This window comes from Gambusia affinis, linkage group LG03 (genome assembly GCF_019740435.1).
Source record: "Gambusia affinis linkage group LG03, SWU_Gaff_1.0, whole genome shotgun sequence".
Classification (NCBI taxonomy): Eukaryota; Metazoa; Chordata; class Actinopteri; order Cyprinodontiformes; family Poeciliidae; genus Gambusia; species Gambusia affinis.
This window is the reverse complement of record NC_057870.1, coordinates 3,057,063-3,071,069: the sequence shown is the minus strand read 5'-3', so window position 1 is coordinate 3,071,069 and position 14,007 is coordinate 3,057,063. Positions and strand designations below refer to the sequence as shown.

Below are 14,007 nucleotides of genomic sequence, written 5' to 3'. Positions count from 1 at the left end.
ACAGGTTAAATCTAATTTGTTGCATTTATTCCACTCTCCTAATGTTTCTAGTTAAAAATAAAATTCCTTCTCTCTCTAAAAGAAGCTAGTCCAGCTTCCTCTCTGCTCTCCAGCATGAAAACAATGTTTCTCTCTTTAATAAACTCTATTAGCTTTTGTTTTCCACTGCTGCTGGACACGTTGTGCACACCGACCGCTGCATCAATGAAGGAACACAATTAGCTTAATCAATCCTAATCTTGTAACCTTACCCAGGTCAATATTGTTGGAAGTAATGGGTAGAGACAGTCTCTTTCATCAACCCCTCTGCTCATTAAATCAGATCAAGAGAATTCAGAGAACACCCAGAACAAGAAGGTTTTTATTGATTCATGCGGAGCGGGAGCTGTGATTAACAACATGAGACACTTTGGGTTCCACTCAACCGCTACCAGATCAACTGGACTTTCTGGGGGCTCACACGTGACTTTTGTGAAGTAGCTGAAAGACGTTTCTTTCAAGACAAGAAAATAGTAGGTATATTTTCCCAACAGAGATCAAAACATGAAACAGACAGGGCAAATCCATAAACACGCGTCATGAGTGCAAAACCCAGCCGAAGTGAAGCATGAGTTTATCTGGTTATGATGGTCCGCTCTGCATGGTTTTAGGCTAAACTGAGAATGATGCATTTCTAACTGAAAGATTGCTCAGATCTCTGGCTAACCGTTGGTCGACTTAGAAAACATTTAGGGAATAAACAGGAGAAGACGTTTTAAATATTTAATGATGGTCTAACCTGAGACCTAAGCCTCACTTAGGGAGGGAAGATGGAGGTTTGTTTAAGATTAGGTCTTTAATGGGTTGGAGCTCAGCAGCTGGACACAGCAACACCGCTCTGAAAATCCTGATATTCCTCATATGCATGTTAAAAAACACCCAAACGTCACTTGTCTTGGGGTTTGCACTTTCTGGGACAGCGATTGTAATCAGTCAAAACACGAAGCATTAAAATACCAAACTGCTGAGATGAACCTGTTAAAACCAACTTGTGGATTATGCAGGCTGTGACCTGAAGAAGCAGCTGAATGTTTTGGAAAAACGCCGATGAGTGAAAACACATGATGAGGGGGATAGTAGGAGTTTCTAAAGCAGACACGTTCAGAAACACATCGGTGACGAAAACGAGCTGATTTGTCAGGGTTTGATGAATGAGAGCAGGTGAAAATAAACAGAAATCCATTCCAAACACAGACCAAACGTCTCCGCTTGTTTGACAGCGAACCTTTAACCTGCGTGAGCCCATCGGTGAAGGGAGAATGACAAACAAACCATGATTTGGCATTGAACTCTTCATTTATGTGACGTGACGCCCTGAAAGAAAGGAAACAGTCCACATTTACTTAATCCAAACAAAGCAGATGTGGTGGACTGGAGGTCACTGGCTGGGTCAGAGCAGGCAGAACCGCAGCCCAATCCATTTTGGTCACGTCTCAATTTGACAAATTCAAACTTTCTGTAGTAACCTTGGAAACCAAGAGAGGTTGAGCTTCTAGTCTACCGGGTATGAAAAATTCAGTTTCAAGCCCACCCACTGTTCCTACGGTATTTGATTTTTTTTTTTTGATCAGAGATTCCTCTGTTTAGCCGCTAGCTATGAAAGGTCTATGACGGCTGATTACTCCGGACTCCCAGGGGCCCCGTCTGAAGGAATTAATGTGGGAATACTTCGGCTGTAGTGAGAAGGCAGATGGCATTTTTGTGGAATAACGGTGTTCTATGTGCAAAACGTGTTTACCAGTCAGAGGAAGTGATACCAGCACCACCCATCACTATTTGCTAAATTCAAGGTAAAGTAACATTTATGCTGTCTGCAGAGCTAAAAGTGTTTAAGAGTTGTTATGATTGTTTCACTGGTGAAGTTTAAGTGAAAGGTGAAAGCAACCGAGTCTACCTAGCTTTACCATACATTTTTAGATAGCAGTATATTGTTGTATAGAAATTTACACTATATTCTATATTTCATTCTTACTTATGTCGAGCATATTGTGTGTTTTCTAAATGCCCTGCTGCCCAGTAGTTTTCCAATTCTGGGATCAATAAAATACATCTTATATTAATTAACAGGTGCTTCTGCTACATTTTATTTACTTATTTTAAGTCCAAGATATAAAAAAAAAGGGTAAAATGAGAAAAACCAATGTCATAGCAACACTAGGAATATTTGTTGCTTTTCTGTTCAAATGATACAACTCTGGGGAGTAAAAACAAACGACAATAAAAATATATAAAAAGCAACATGTTTGTGGTAAAAGGTTATTTTTTACAACTGGTCACAGGCATCAGACATCAGGACACATGGCTCTAAACTACATCCTGAATTCAGGTTGAAATTTACAAACAGAACGTTTATGAAGTAGAACCTTAAAATAAGAGTCCTTTCTGTCCATATTTGTTGTAAATAAATTAGCTTAAATATAAAGAAAATAAACCAAACCGTTTTTTTGGCTCACCGAGGGCAAAATAAACCAATAGTTATGAAAACAGCAACTGCTGCTCCTCTGCAACTCCAAGAGAACGCATCGTCTCTCATCTTGTGGACTCAGTCACTGGAACCCCCTGAGGCCTCAGAAAGAGCCCTCACACTCCTCTCCCACCTGCAGGCTGACGCTGCCCGCCTCAGTAGTAGGTGCACCAGTTGCTGTAGTCGCTGGGCATCAGACCGCCGGTAATGAGCAAGATCAGGTCCACGAACCACCAGATTCCCAGGCCTCCCAGAGTGAGCAGCTTCCCCACAGCCGTGCCTGTGTGGCCCAGGCAGAAGCGGTCGACGCCGAAGCAGCCCAGGAAGAAGGAGTACAGCAGCGTGGTGATGAAGTAGTGTCCTGTGTATCTGTGGAAGAAGCCGAAGATGATTTAATAGCAGTGAAATGATGTCTGTTTCACAGGTTAACATGCTGTGGGACAGCAACAACCGATGGTAGTCCCAAAAGTGAGTGAACAGTGCCCTCTAGTGGGGAAGTATAAAAAGTGTGTTCAGCCTGCGTACCATCAACAGCAGCAGTTTGTTGCACTTAATCCTCCTAACTGAGCCATGATCGCCACGGTAACCACAAGAACAAATCAGGACATAAGCAAAGGAAAAGAGACAAGACCAGCTCTGTATCCTCCAACACATGCTTCATGATGGGAGCTGTGAAATGACAGCGAGGGAACAGCGTGAAAGCTGGAGGCCACCACTGACTTCATGTGTTCGTCCAGGTGAGAGTCAGCCTCAACTCCACGGATAAATAGTGACAGGCCTGAAGGACTCCAGCGGACAGAACAGGGCGTGGTCTAGTTGTCAGAATCCAGGTGAACCAGGGGCTTCAGGGCCTGACTGGCCATTTTCCAGGATTGCTGGTATTGGGCTTTTTCTAAACAATTCCAGCAAATCTCATTTTTATAATGCAGGAGCAGGAAACCAGTGTTAGGGCTAACTAGACGAACCTCTGTTGCAACCTTGTGCGTACAACTACGTGTGTCTTATTGCCGTTAACATGGTCAACAATATCAACAAACCATCGCAACAATGCTTGGATACATTTTTCTCCATAACAACACTTTACACCAAACTTCCCAACAGAACAGGAGCTTCCCTGTCTGGATGGAAGTGAACCGGAACACCAGCTCTGAGCCGTCTGGGTCGCCTCTTACTTGATGCAAGGCACGTCGCCTCGGAGGAACTCCCGGGGTCCGGCACATTCGATGTCGTCCAGGGCGGTGCAGATGACCTGAGTGTGGTTCACTTCCTTCTTCGTCTGCCCGCCCCACTGAACAAGAGCACAACGGGGAGATGAATAGAGGGTTCAACGACAGATACACTCTCAGAGGACGGTACTGACCCCAACGCAGCCGTGGCCCATCTCCTGGTAGGCGCTGTAGTTTCCTGCATGGTCCACTGGATCCTGGCAGTAGATGAACTCTTCAGGCCTTCAGCACAGGCACGACGTTAAAGAAAAAACCAAGAAGGAGGAAATATTACACAACATGGAGAGGCAGTGATTCTTTTAGCAAGACAATGTAGTATGAGAGCGTTAACCATCTGCTCATTTGCTACATGAGATTTTGAGATGCTGATCGGTTGCTTCTGGTTGTAGAATCAACCTTATTGCCACGGTTACACTATCCAAAAGGATTTCATAAAAACAAAATCCTTCCAGAACCAGGGACTAGTGGTCCAAACATGCAATGACTCAATCAAAAAAGAAAAATTAGTAAAAGAACCAATCAGAACTAACATGACATAGCTGCTCCAACATGCTGCAGTCATCCTAACAGATTTTTCAGTGGGTTGCTTTGATCTTTTAAGTTTCGCAAATCCAATGTGTGCTGTCAAACAAATCAGTTTTAAGCTGACAAATAGAAAATAGCATCAGCAGTCACATATAACCACTCCCAAGATTTCGTTAGGGTTTTTATTTGTCAGACGTTCAGAGAGATTTAGAACCTTCAGCACCACCCAGAGAAAGAACCTGGGGAATCCTTAAATTAAGCTACACCTTACCTTCAAACTGCTAAAGAGAACATTCATGCCCAGGATCGATTTAAATAAACGTGTTTCTAATAAACTTTTGAACAATTTTCCCTACATTTCCATTTTTAAAAAAATACTATAATTATTTAACAAATACGTGAACTGGTTTAGGCTCTTGGTTACCATGGAAATAGTCCCAATGTGATAGATTTCCCCTCTGTTCTGAACGTAGCTAGCAAGAGCTAACGATGTTAGCTTCTGGGTTACTTACAGATGGCTGCAGAGGACGACCGGGGATGGGGGCCTGTACTCGTACGGCTCCGAGTTGTTCTCCGCCGGGGTTTCATACTTCGTCAGCTCGGGCAGCTCGCTGGAGGGCAGCGAGGAGGCTCCCTGTGTGGGAGAAGAAGTCGGAGCAGAGGTGGAAGCTGCGGTGCTCGAGTTCTGGGAATGAATTCCTTCCAGACATTGCAACAAAATCGCAGCAAACAGCAGCAGGAACTGTCCGCAGAGCAGGATGTAGCTGACTGAAATCATGGCTCCCCTCAGACAGCAGCGGGAATCCACAGAAATTGGCTCCGCATCATCACAGAGGTACCAAATAGCTGTTCCTTCTCGATTGTTTTTCAGAAATTCTTCTTCCTGTTTTGAGTTTGACTTTTGGACGCGTTACCGCCACCAACTGGACTGGAGTGTGAAGTAACCACCTAAGAGGACTGGTAAGAGGACGTATAAAGCCTTGAGAAGCTAATGCCCTTTGAAACTTTTCACATATGGCTTCATAACACACATCACAAAATTCAATGTTACTTACTGCAATTTCATTTGGTTGGCCAATACAAAGTATTAAAATATTAGAATTAAAAAAAAAAGTTTTCCAAATAAACATCCTTCATACCATACTATAGCTGGCAATTATATTCAGCGTATCATTTTCTACCACATTGAGTTCAGGATTATGGTATCAAGAGTTGTTTCCATAGTAATACAGTAGAGCCAATGAAATGAAGATGTTCTTACTATATGTGTTTTCAACCAGAGTGAAATTAGATGTTCAGACGCATTTTGCCTTAGTTGATTTAAATAATTAATAAATTATGACACTTTGTATAACATGTGAAGTATTGTTATTCATCTTAGACTGCATTTACTCAGATGCTACTAAAAAACAGGGGACCCTCTTGAACAGTTACCATTTGTGGAAATCAGAGCAATCTCCACTTATGCATTTGGAGGTGGTGCTTTTGTTTACAAGCAACCCAGATATTTTATGTCAAACTGTTTTTGTTTCTTCTTTTGTTTTTCTTTTTATTGCATCTGAGATCATTTGAAAATCAATCAATGGAAACAACAATTTTGAACATGGAGGAGTTTACTGTCATTCAGTTTATGCAGCGTTGAAGAGAACGTCGTTCATTCATCCTGAGTCTACGCTGCAGGTGGTGTGGAGGACTGGGACATTAAATCACGTTTAGTCCCAGCAGATCAGTCAGAATCTGAGTCAGAGTTTTTCCCCTGCTGGTAACTCTGGCTTGTAGGAGGTGAAGCTGCTTTCCTTTGATGGGAGAACAGATGAGGATAAAATCGGAGAGGTGAATAAACTCTGTGCAGAACCTCTGGGAGAGGAACTGGGATCCAGTCTGGACTGCGTGACCGGGATCTGGTGCTGGACTGACAAACTCATGGGGGAGTACGGGTAGAAGAGAACGGCTCCGTATGGTGGGAAGCTCATCACATCCTGCACGGTAGAAGTAAAGAAAACATTGTGAAATGTTTGCCACATGGCTTAAAGGCTTTTAATCCACAATTAACAGTTGGATCAAATTAAAACACTGGAAAAGGCAAATGTGGAGGGAATTAAACATCACTTTTAAAAAGTACACATTTCATTTGCAAATAAAAAATTATAACTTGATTTAGGCTGCTAATCTTCCTTAAAAATGACTATAAATTATCTGCAGTTTTCAGTTTGTAATCATTATCAATTTTATTTGTATCCAATATTAGCTAGGTTAGCCCCAGCGCTAATAATGAAGTCAGAGGTGCCCGCTGAGCACCTTTTTTTTTACAAATGGCAAATTAGTAAGACTATAAAAAAGTAATCAGGATATTAATGTGATAAAAAGTAGTATTCTCTGTCTGAATTTACTTTGGGAAACAAACATTCTCCCTGACCTGACGAGGTACGTGGTGTTTGCTGACCAGGTGTCTGAATGTTTACATCACATTTTCATTTCTAAAGGATGCTGAACCAGTCACCAGACACACAGAGACACAAACCCAGTTTACCTAACAGTCTTGTTTCAGGAAGCCGGAGTACCTGGAGAGAACCAATGTATGCACAGGGAGAACATGAAAATTCTACGCAAACAGACCCCAGGCTGGGATTTGAACCCAGGACCTCCTTGCTCTAGCAAGAGTGCTCTGTCAGAGAGTGTTTTAGCTACATTCCTGTCTCCCCCAGTGAAAGCCTTTGGTTGGCTGCCTCGTACCTGGAGCCCTGTGTGCTGCTTGAGGGTGACAGACAGCGGAGTCCCAGCAGGAGCTGCCGGTCTGAAACCACACCGCGCGCTTCCATCAGCAGCACATCTGTACCAGCTGTTTACTTGTGTCAAATGGAGGAGATGGCTCGAGGCGTTCACATCCAACAGGTGTCGGTTAAAGTCCGGCGAGTAAACACAGTTGGGTGAAAAGCTGCTGCAGAGTGAGAGCTCCCTGCCTGAGACCTGCGTGACGCGCGTTACATCACTTCTGACGGAGTTTTCTGTGGGGTGGGAGGCCTGCAGAGTCTCTGCTGTGAAGGAAATCCCCGGCTGGTCTCCATGGTAACTTCTAAACAGCTTCGGTTCGGGACACTCCTCACTGTTAAAGCTTTTGTCGCTGTCACTCGTGTAAGCATCTGGTGGGAACAAAGGCGGTGGTTAGGGAAAGTCTCACAAACTGACTGCAAGCTTTCCGCACCTGAAGACCTGATGTCACCGCAGCCGGCTACCGGAGCACGCTTCCCATCCGCCTCTCTGCACCTTCGTCCAGACTGCTGGAACTTCCTGATGAAGAAAAAAAACCACAATATTTTCCGTGATATAAAACATTAAAGGATTTTAAAATCTGCTATCAGAAGTTAAACATGAAGCTTATTAACTAAGCACTATCTGCACTTTAAGTAATTCAGTTCAAATCATTCCAGAGGGATTTATTTGCAAAAAAAAAGGAAAAGAACTAAAATAAGCAAACAGAAGCAGAAAATATTTTATTTTCATGAAGGAAAAAATCTATATATCTTTGATTAAAAGAGTAACAGTGCTTTGTAATATTAGTCAAGTAAAAGTACAAAGTATTATGAAGTAAAGCTACTCCTAACAGCATTTTTTCTATTTCTAATTTTATTCACCGTCTGCTGTTTATTATCATTTGCTTTGTAAGCTATGCTGACATTCTCATAGTAGAGAATGTAAATGGAACATTCTCTACTATGTTTAATTAAGTATTGGAAATTAATTATTTACATTACTCCATTAAAATGAAATGGTGCTGCAGAGACTAAAGCTGAATTGTCATATAAGCAAGACCTCACTTCCATATTTTAGGCAAATGTATAGAAATATTTTTCTATCCACCCGTCTGCAGACTGAGCAACTAATCCCTCCCAGGTTCATAGGTCAACTCCAGTCTGCATGTAAATATCTAACGCTGCAGCCGCACTGCATCTCCATCTCACCTCTTCTCTCTCCGTCCGTTCCCCGTGTCCCGGAATCCCTTCGCGAAAGGGTTGTTGTCAATTTTCAGCTGTGTGATCTGTTCATATGAAACATGCAGACACGTCTTTAAAAATGATGCAATTATGGTGATTAAGTTGTACAACAAAAATTCCAAAGAAGGTGGGGTGTAAAAAAGATAATAAAAAACAGAATATTACTCAATTGAATTCACTACAAAGACAAGATATTTGATGTTCACGTATTTGGAAATTGATGCCTCTGGGTGAAGTGTCTTGCAACAACAACAACAACAACTCAGATTCAAACTGGCAACCCACCGATTACAGGACCAGCTCCTATCACCTAAAAAACTGAATTGATTTCAGCAGAATGAACCGGCTGACGATTCAGACTCTCACCTTGTCGTTCTGGTACGCCGTCACTGCGATGAACTGCGTCTCAGCGAAAACATAGGTCCTGAAGGTGCTGCATGGAAGCTTCAGTATGTCATTGGCCTTCACTATGTGGAACCGCGGCTGGTATTTGTGCATCGAGTTCAGAATTGTCTGTGCAAGACAGATGAAGAACAATTCAAATCAGTTCAGTTTTTTGGGGACCTTTTGTCAGGATCTTTGGTTTTGTCAATTTGTTTTGTTATTATTTGCGTACCTGGGTTTCTTATTTCTATTAGTTTTGTCTTTTTCCACTTTTTCTCCAGTTCCTTCTCAATGATTATAGTTGTGTTTATTTCTTCTGTCTAATCCTTTCTTAGTCACTCTAGTCTTAATAGGACTCTTATGTCTAGTCGAGGAGAAGCAGCATTCAGCTTCTATGCACCACAAATCTGGAACAAACTTCCAGAAAACTGTAAAACAGTTGAAACACTGACTTCCTTTAAATCTCTACTGAAAACCCACCTGTTTAGAGTTGTATTTGAAACACAATCACTTACAAATTTATTGATGGCACTTGACTTAATGTAATGTTTTGATTGTTGAGTCTATGTTGCATGATTTTGTGTTTTTGTGTTTGATAGGATATAAAGCACTTCGAAATGCCTTGCTGCTGAAATGTGCTTTACAAATAAAATTTGACTGATTGATTGATATTTTTATAATTAATATTGTTTGATGTTTTAGAAATTACAAAAATTCCTGCAAATTTGTTTGTTTTACTACCAATGCCATAAAACACCCTAATTTTGAAAAATAGAAATTAAAAGTAGTAGCACACTGTAGACAGATATTTCTTATCTAAATTTGACCTATTCTTATGTACACAGAAAGGAATCCGTTTCATTTTCCTAAAATTGTTAAAATGATTTTTCCCCTCTCATCACTAGTCCTTCCGGAAGATCTCTTGTGGTGTATGCCTGATAAACATACGTCACAAATCAGGAACTTCTAAACCTGAAGGGAATATGGACTGCTGTAACTTTTTGTTAAAAGCGCTGAAAGTAAAACTTACAAATCCATGCTTATCGGAGATGTTGTTGGTCAGTTTCAGCTTGTGGAAGTTGACCGTTTTGGACATCCACTGTTCTCCTGTGGCAGGACTGTCCGGGTGGATGTACATGCGTCTGGGCATCTCCGGGTCTGCCTTCCCGGCCACTGTCCAGCGCGAGTTGTGGAACTTATACCTGCAATCATCCGCGGCCACGATGTCCATCAGCAAGATGTACTTGGCCTTCCTGTTCATGCCCGTACACCTGGCTCTGAGCGGCGGGAACATGCGCCTGCGCGGGCAGGAGAGGAGATTCACCACGAGACATTACACAGCGCTCCGCCCCGCATGCGTAAACCTGGACTATTTATTTACCTCCCGGATTTAGTGATGACCATCTCCGTGCCGTGTGTGTGGAACTGCTGCCAAAGGTCAGCAGCGTCCAGAGACACCCTGGGCTCCTCCTCAGCTGTGTCAGCGCTGTCCAGGAGTTCAGACCCGCAGCATGCCAAAGCCCGCCGCGGCACGGGATGGGTCAGCCTTCTGGAGGTCAGAGTGGGAGCGAGCAACAGAGCGGGTTCTGACAGGAGAGTCCCAATTCCCGATGGAAAACTTCGAGCGGCCTCTGGGACGCAAAAGCTGCGCATGTTCTCTAAGAGCGACTTTTACGCACGACTCTGATTGGCTGGAACTTCTACGCGGCATGGAATTCTAAACGGAAAAATGTTTATCTATAAATATATATAAACAAGTTAATGTAGAAAGTCATATAGCCTACTAATAATACTAGATAAACCTTGATAACGTCTACTTTGATCAGTCGCTCCTACTCACAGATCAGTCTGTGCGTCGCGATGCTGTCCTCCCTCCCGTGTCCAGTCTCAGAGTGAATCCCAGCAGTGGGTGTGGTTTCCTCTTAATGCAAAAAAAAAAAAAAAAAAAATGCTTCGTGATATTTCCTCCCACACAAAGTGCTGCGTTAGAAAGTTTCTCGGTTCGGTGCAGAGGGAATGCCCTCTGCCAGCGGTTGTCCCGACTGGATAGACTCTGGGTTTGGTTACAGGCTCAGTGTTCCGGGGCAGCGCAGGAACGTCCCGGGAACTTTCCATGATGCGCGTCACTACCAGGCCAGCCGCTCTTAATAAAAGCTACAGGGTCATGGTAGGTAGGGAGGGGTCACCATGAGGAAACTGCGCGCAGCAGGAGGTCAGCTTAAAATATTCTATATTTCATTTGATAAAAAAAAAAAAAAGAACTGTTTGGATGACGTTCTGGGAAGAGGAGGTGTTTCCTGAAATTAACACTACCAAATGAGGGTTACTGTACTTTGCTCTCCTCCTATCAAATTTCTTATTACGTTAGTATTGATCCAATACTGACTGCAGTTTTGTATCAATATTATTGATATTTTGGATCCACAAAAAATGTTCTAGCTAGGATTTAAACCTAAAACCTCTTTGGTACGAGGCAGTGGTTCTAACTGCAAATTCATACAGCTGTGATAGATTTTTATTTGTAATTTATCAATAAATTAAAAATAATTGGATTTATGAAAAATAAACTAGCTTCACAATATTGAGTAAGACTATTAATGAAAATCAATTAAATCTCAGGAGCAAAACTCAGACTTCAAGACTTTATGAAATATAACTTCTTTGTTGACTTTATGAACATTATTGAACATTATCAATGTGCTATCTACCTGCAGGTGAAAGGTCAATGTGATCAGAAGAGGAAAATGATTCTGAATCATGAACAAAAGTCATTAAGAGAACTTCATGCAATTTTACACAGCATCATTTTTATCATCTCACTGTTTATTACATCCAGTGGAGGAACTTCAGTGACTTCTGATGAGGATGTCAAAGTTCAAAATGTCCGACTGGGAGCTTTTTTAATAATTAAAAAAGGTTAGGAGTCTTTTTATGTATTTTTATATACTCTTAATTTTTTTATTAATATTGATTGTTCTTTTATGTAAGGAGTTGGACTAATAAAACCAACCAACCTGCCTACCTCTCTACCCATCCAGGACCTTCTTGTTGCTAGGCAGCTGTGCTACCTACTGTGCAGCCCTGGTTCAATAACTTGATTTAAACCTGAGAAAACAGTCAAGGAAAATGAAGTTATGCTAATGGACTCAGACTCGGTTATACTGGTCTCCTGGTACGGCAACACAAAGCAGGAGATGCTGGATGAATTTGGCTCTGAGACGGTTCAGAATCCATGTTTTAAATAGCTTGGACGTCTTGAATCTTTATACTTCAGTCCAGTATATCAACATCTACAAGTGTCCTCCTTCTTGCCCCCCTTACTGTAAAGCATTGGTATTAGACATAATAATCCGTTTAGTTCATCTTATTTACTGTGCTGTAACAAAACTCCAAAACTGAGCCTCCTGCATTTGATGAAGCAAAGACTTTTTCTAAAGCCGGCTAAAACTTGTGTTACTCTGCTAACATCACTGTGAAATTAGGAATCGCCCCACTGTGAAACGTTTGTCACAGATCTTTGATTCCTCTTTTATCTGGTTTCTAAATCAGCGTGCCTATTTTTTTCCCAAATGTCATTAAAGATATGCAGTGGGTGGTAAAGCGGGTGATGACTCAGTCTTTTTCTGGCAGGGAAGCGGGGGGAAATCCCTGCCTGACCGTCGGCCATCTTCAAAGCGCCGGGCGGTAATCTGAGGCAGGCTGGAGAGTGCTGGTAAACAAGACGCCTTGCTGTTATTTGTGGGTTTTGGCCCACAGGCTGTCCCCGAGGATCAGCCTGCAGATCTTCTCTGGGTCGGCACACAGTAACACACTCCCCGGTCAAAGCTCCACACAGCTGGGCTGATACGACGTGGCGTTCAGAGGGACGTCGATGTGGTGGGAAGGGAAATTCCTTTCACAGGACGGTGGCGCCTGAGCTGGGTGAAAACTCCTACCAGGCAGCAATGGTTTAAATGCCCAGGCAGATTATTGGTAAAAATGATTTGATTCAAAGACTTCTCTTTTAGGCTGCACAGTGGCGCAGTTGGTAGAGCTGTTGCCTTGCAGCAAGAAGGTCCTGGGTTCGATTCCCGGCCGGGGATCTTTCTGCATGGAGTTTGCATGTTCTGCATGGTGGGTTCTCTCCTGGTTCTCCGGCTTCCTCCCACAGTCCGAAAACATGACTCAGGTTAATTGGTTTCTCTAAATTCTCCCTAGGTGTGAGTGTGTGTCTTGTATGTCTTTGTGTTGCCTTGCGACAGACTGGCGATCTGTCCAGGCTGTACCCGCCTCTCGCCCGGAACGCAGCTGGAGATAAACACCAGCAACCCTCCCGACCCCATTAGGGAAGAAGGGTGTAAAGAAAATGGATGGATGGATGGACTTCTCTTTTAATTCAAAGCTTTTGATGATAGTTAACCAATATTAACTATCATCAATATAGTTTTTGCAGTATGGTAAAAACAAACCCCTCTGTTGTATGCTTTACAACAGAGGATTCAGACCCTCTGTTGTATCCAGAGGGTCTGAATCCTCTGAGAAACCATTGCTTCCTGGAGGCGTGGCCTCTGAAGTTTGAAACTTTGTCCACAAGGTATGTCATGTATCAGTTGGACGCTATGAAACTTAACAGAAATTGTCTGTGCTGTAAACAGCCATCCTGCACTGTGAACAGAGAAGTGCTGACCCAAACCAGATGCCTGTCAGTTTTTGATTCAGTATTTGGAAGCGTGACCAACACAGTCAGAACAGCTCCGTTGACTTCCTCCACTGCCATCGATAAAACTACAGCTTAGAAAATCAGTCTCATCGTTTGCAACTTATTCTGTTCTGGTAGAAGTTATACTAGAGGAATTCAAGTCAATAGGAGAAATACATGTGCTGTGCTGTGAAGAGAGATGAGAATCAAGCAGCAATGGCCAAGTTACGACTTTTGTCTTGCCCATTAGACACTCAAACTCTCGTCGTCACTTTCCTATAATAACTTTCCTATTGCCATCTGGTGGCAAAAAAAGACTTAGGCTATTATTTTAGGAAGGTTACAATCTTGTCAGATTACATCCACAAACTTTGATATTTTACAGATTTTTTTTTTTTTACTTTATGTGATGGACAAACACAGAGTGATTATAAGTCATCTCATCAGTAAATTGAGAACAAGTATCATCATGGAGACCGAGAAACCCAGTCAGGGACAAAGCTGACGATATGTTTAAAGTAAGGCAGGGTTCTATATGACTATATGTATTAATTAATTCACAACTGGGTGATAATATATGCTGTGTGCTTCATAACCAGTGAATCAAACTGCAAAGGGAACAGTGAGCTGAAAGGTCAAAGAAAGAACTACTTGAAACAAAGCAAACTGAAAATGTTTATATTATTTAAAAGTTAATTT

The 14,007-nt window shown here is 42.3% G+C and overlaps 2 protein-coding genes across 2 annotated transcripts; both read right to left on the bottom strand.

Annotated features, from left to right (window-relative positions):
• Window positions 1-332: 332 nt before the first annotated feature.
• Window positions 333-5,176, bottom strand: tm2d2 (TM2 domain containing 2). The gene is made up of 4 exons (XM_044110708.1): window positions 4,767-5,176; window positions 3,864-3,951; window positions 3,676-3,791; window positions 333-2,872 (listed from the first exon to the last, which is right to left on the bottom strand). Exons 1-4 carry the CDS (start codon window positions 5,030-5,032, stop codon window positions 2,659-2,661), a joined length of 684 nt encoding a protein of 227 aa, XP_043966643.1. The 5' UTR covers window positions 5,033-5,176; the 3' UTR covers window positions 333-2,658.
• A 692-nt stretch (window positions 5,177-5,868) lies between these two features.
• On the bottom strand, window positions 5,869-10,762 carry LOC122827752 (T-box transcription factor TBX2-like). The gene is made up of 8 exons (XM_044110707.1): window positions 10,471-10,762; window positions 10,012-10,347; window positions 9,661-9,928; window positions 8,613-8,759; window positions 8,214-8,290; window positions 7,457-7,542; window positions 6,988-7,394; window positions 5,869-6,233 (listed from the first exon to the last, which is right to left on the bottom strand). Exons 2-8 carry the CDS (start codon window positions 10,281-10,283, stop codon window positions 5,997-5,999), a joined length of 1,494 nt encoding a protein of 497 aa, XP_043966642.1. The 5' UTR covers window positions 10,284-10,347; window positions 10,471-10,762; the 3' UTR covers window positions 5,869-5,996.
• Window positions 10,763-14,007: the final 3,245 nt, after the last annotated feature.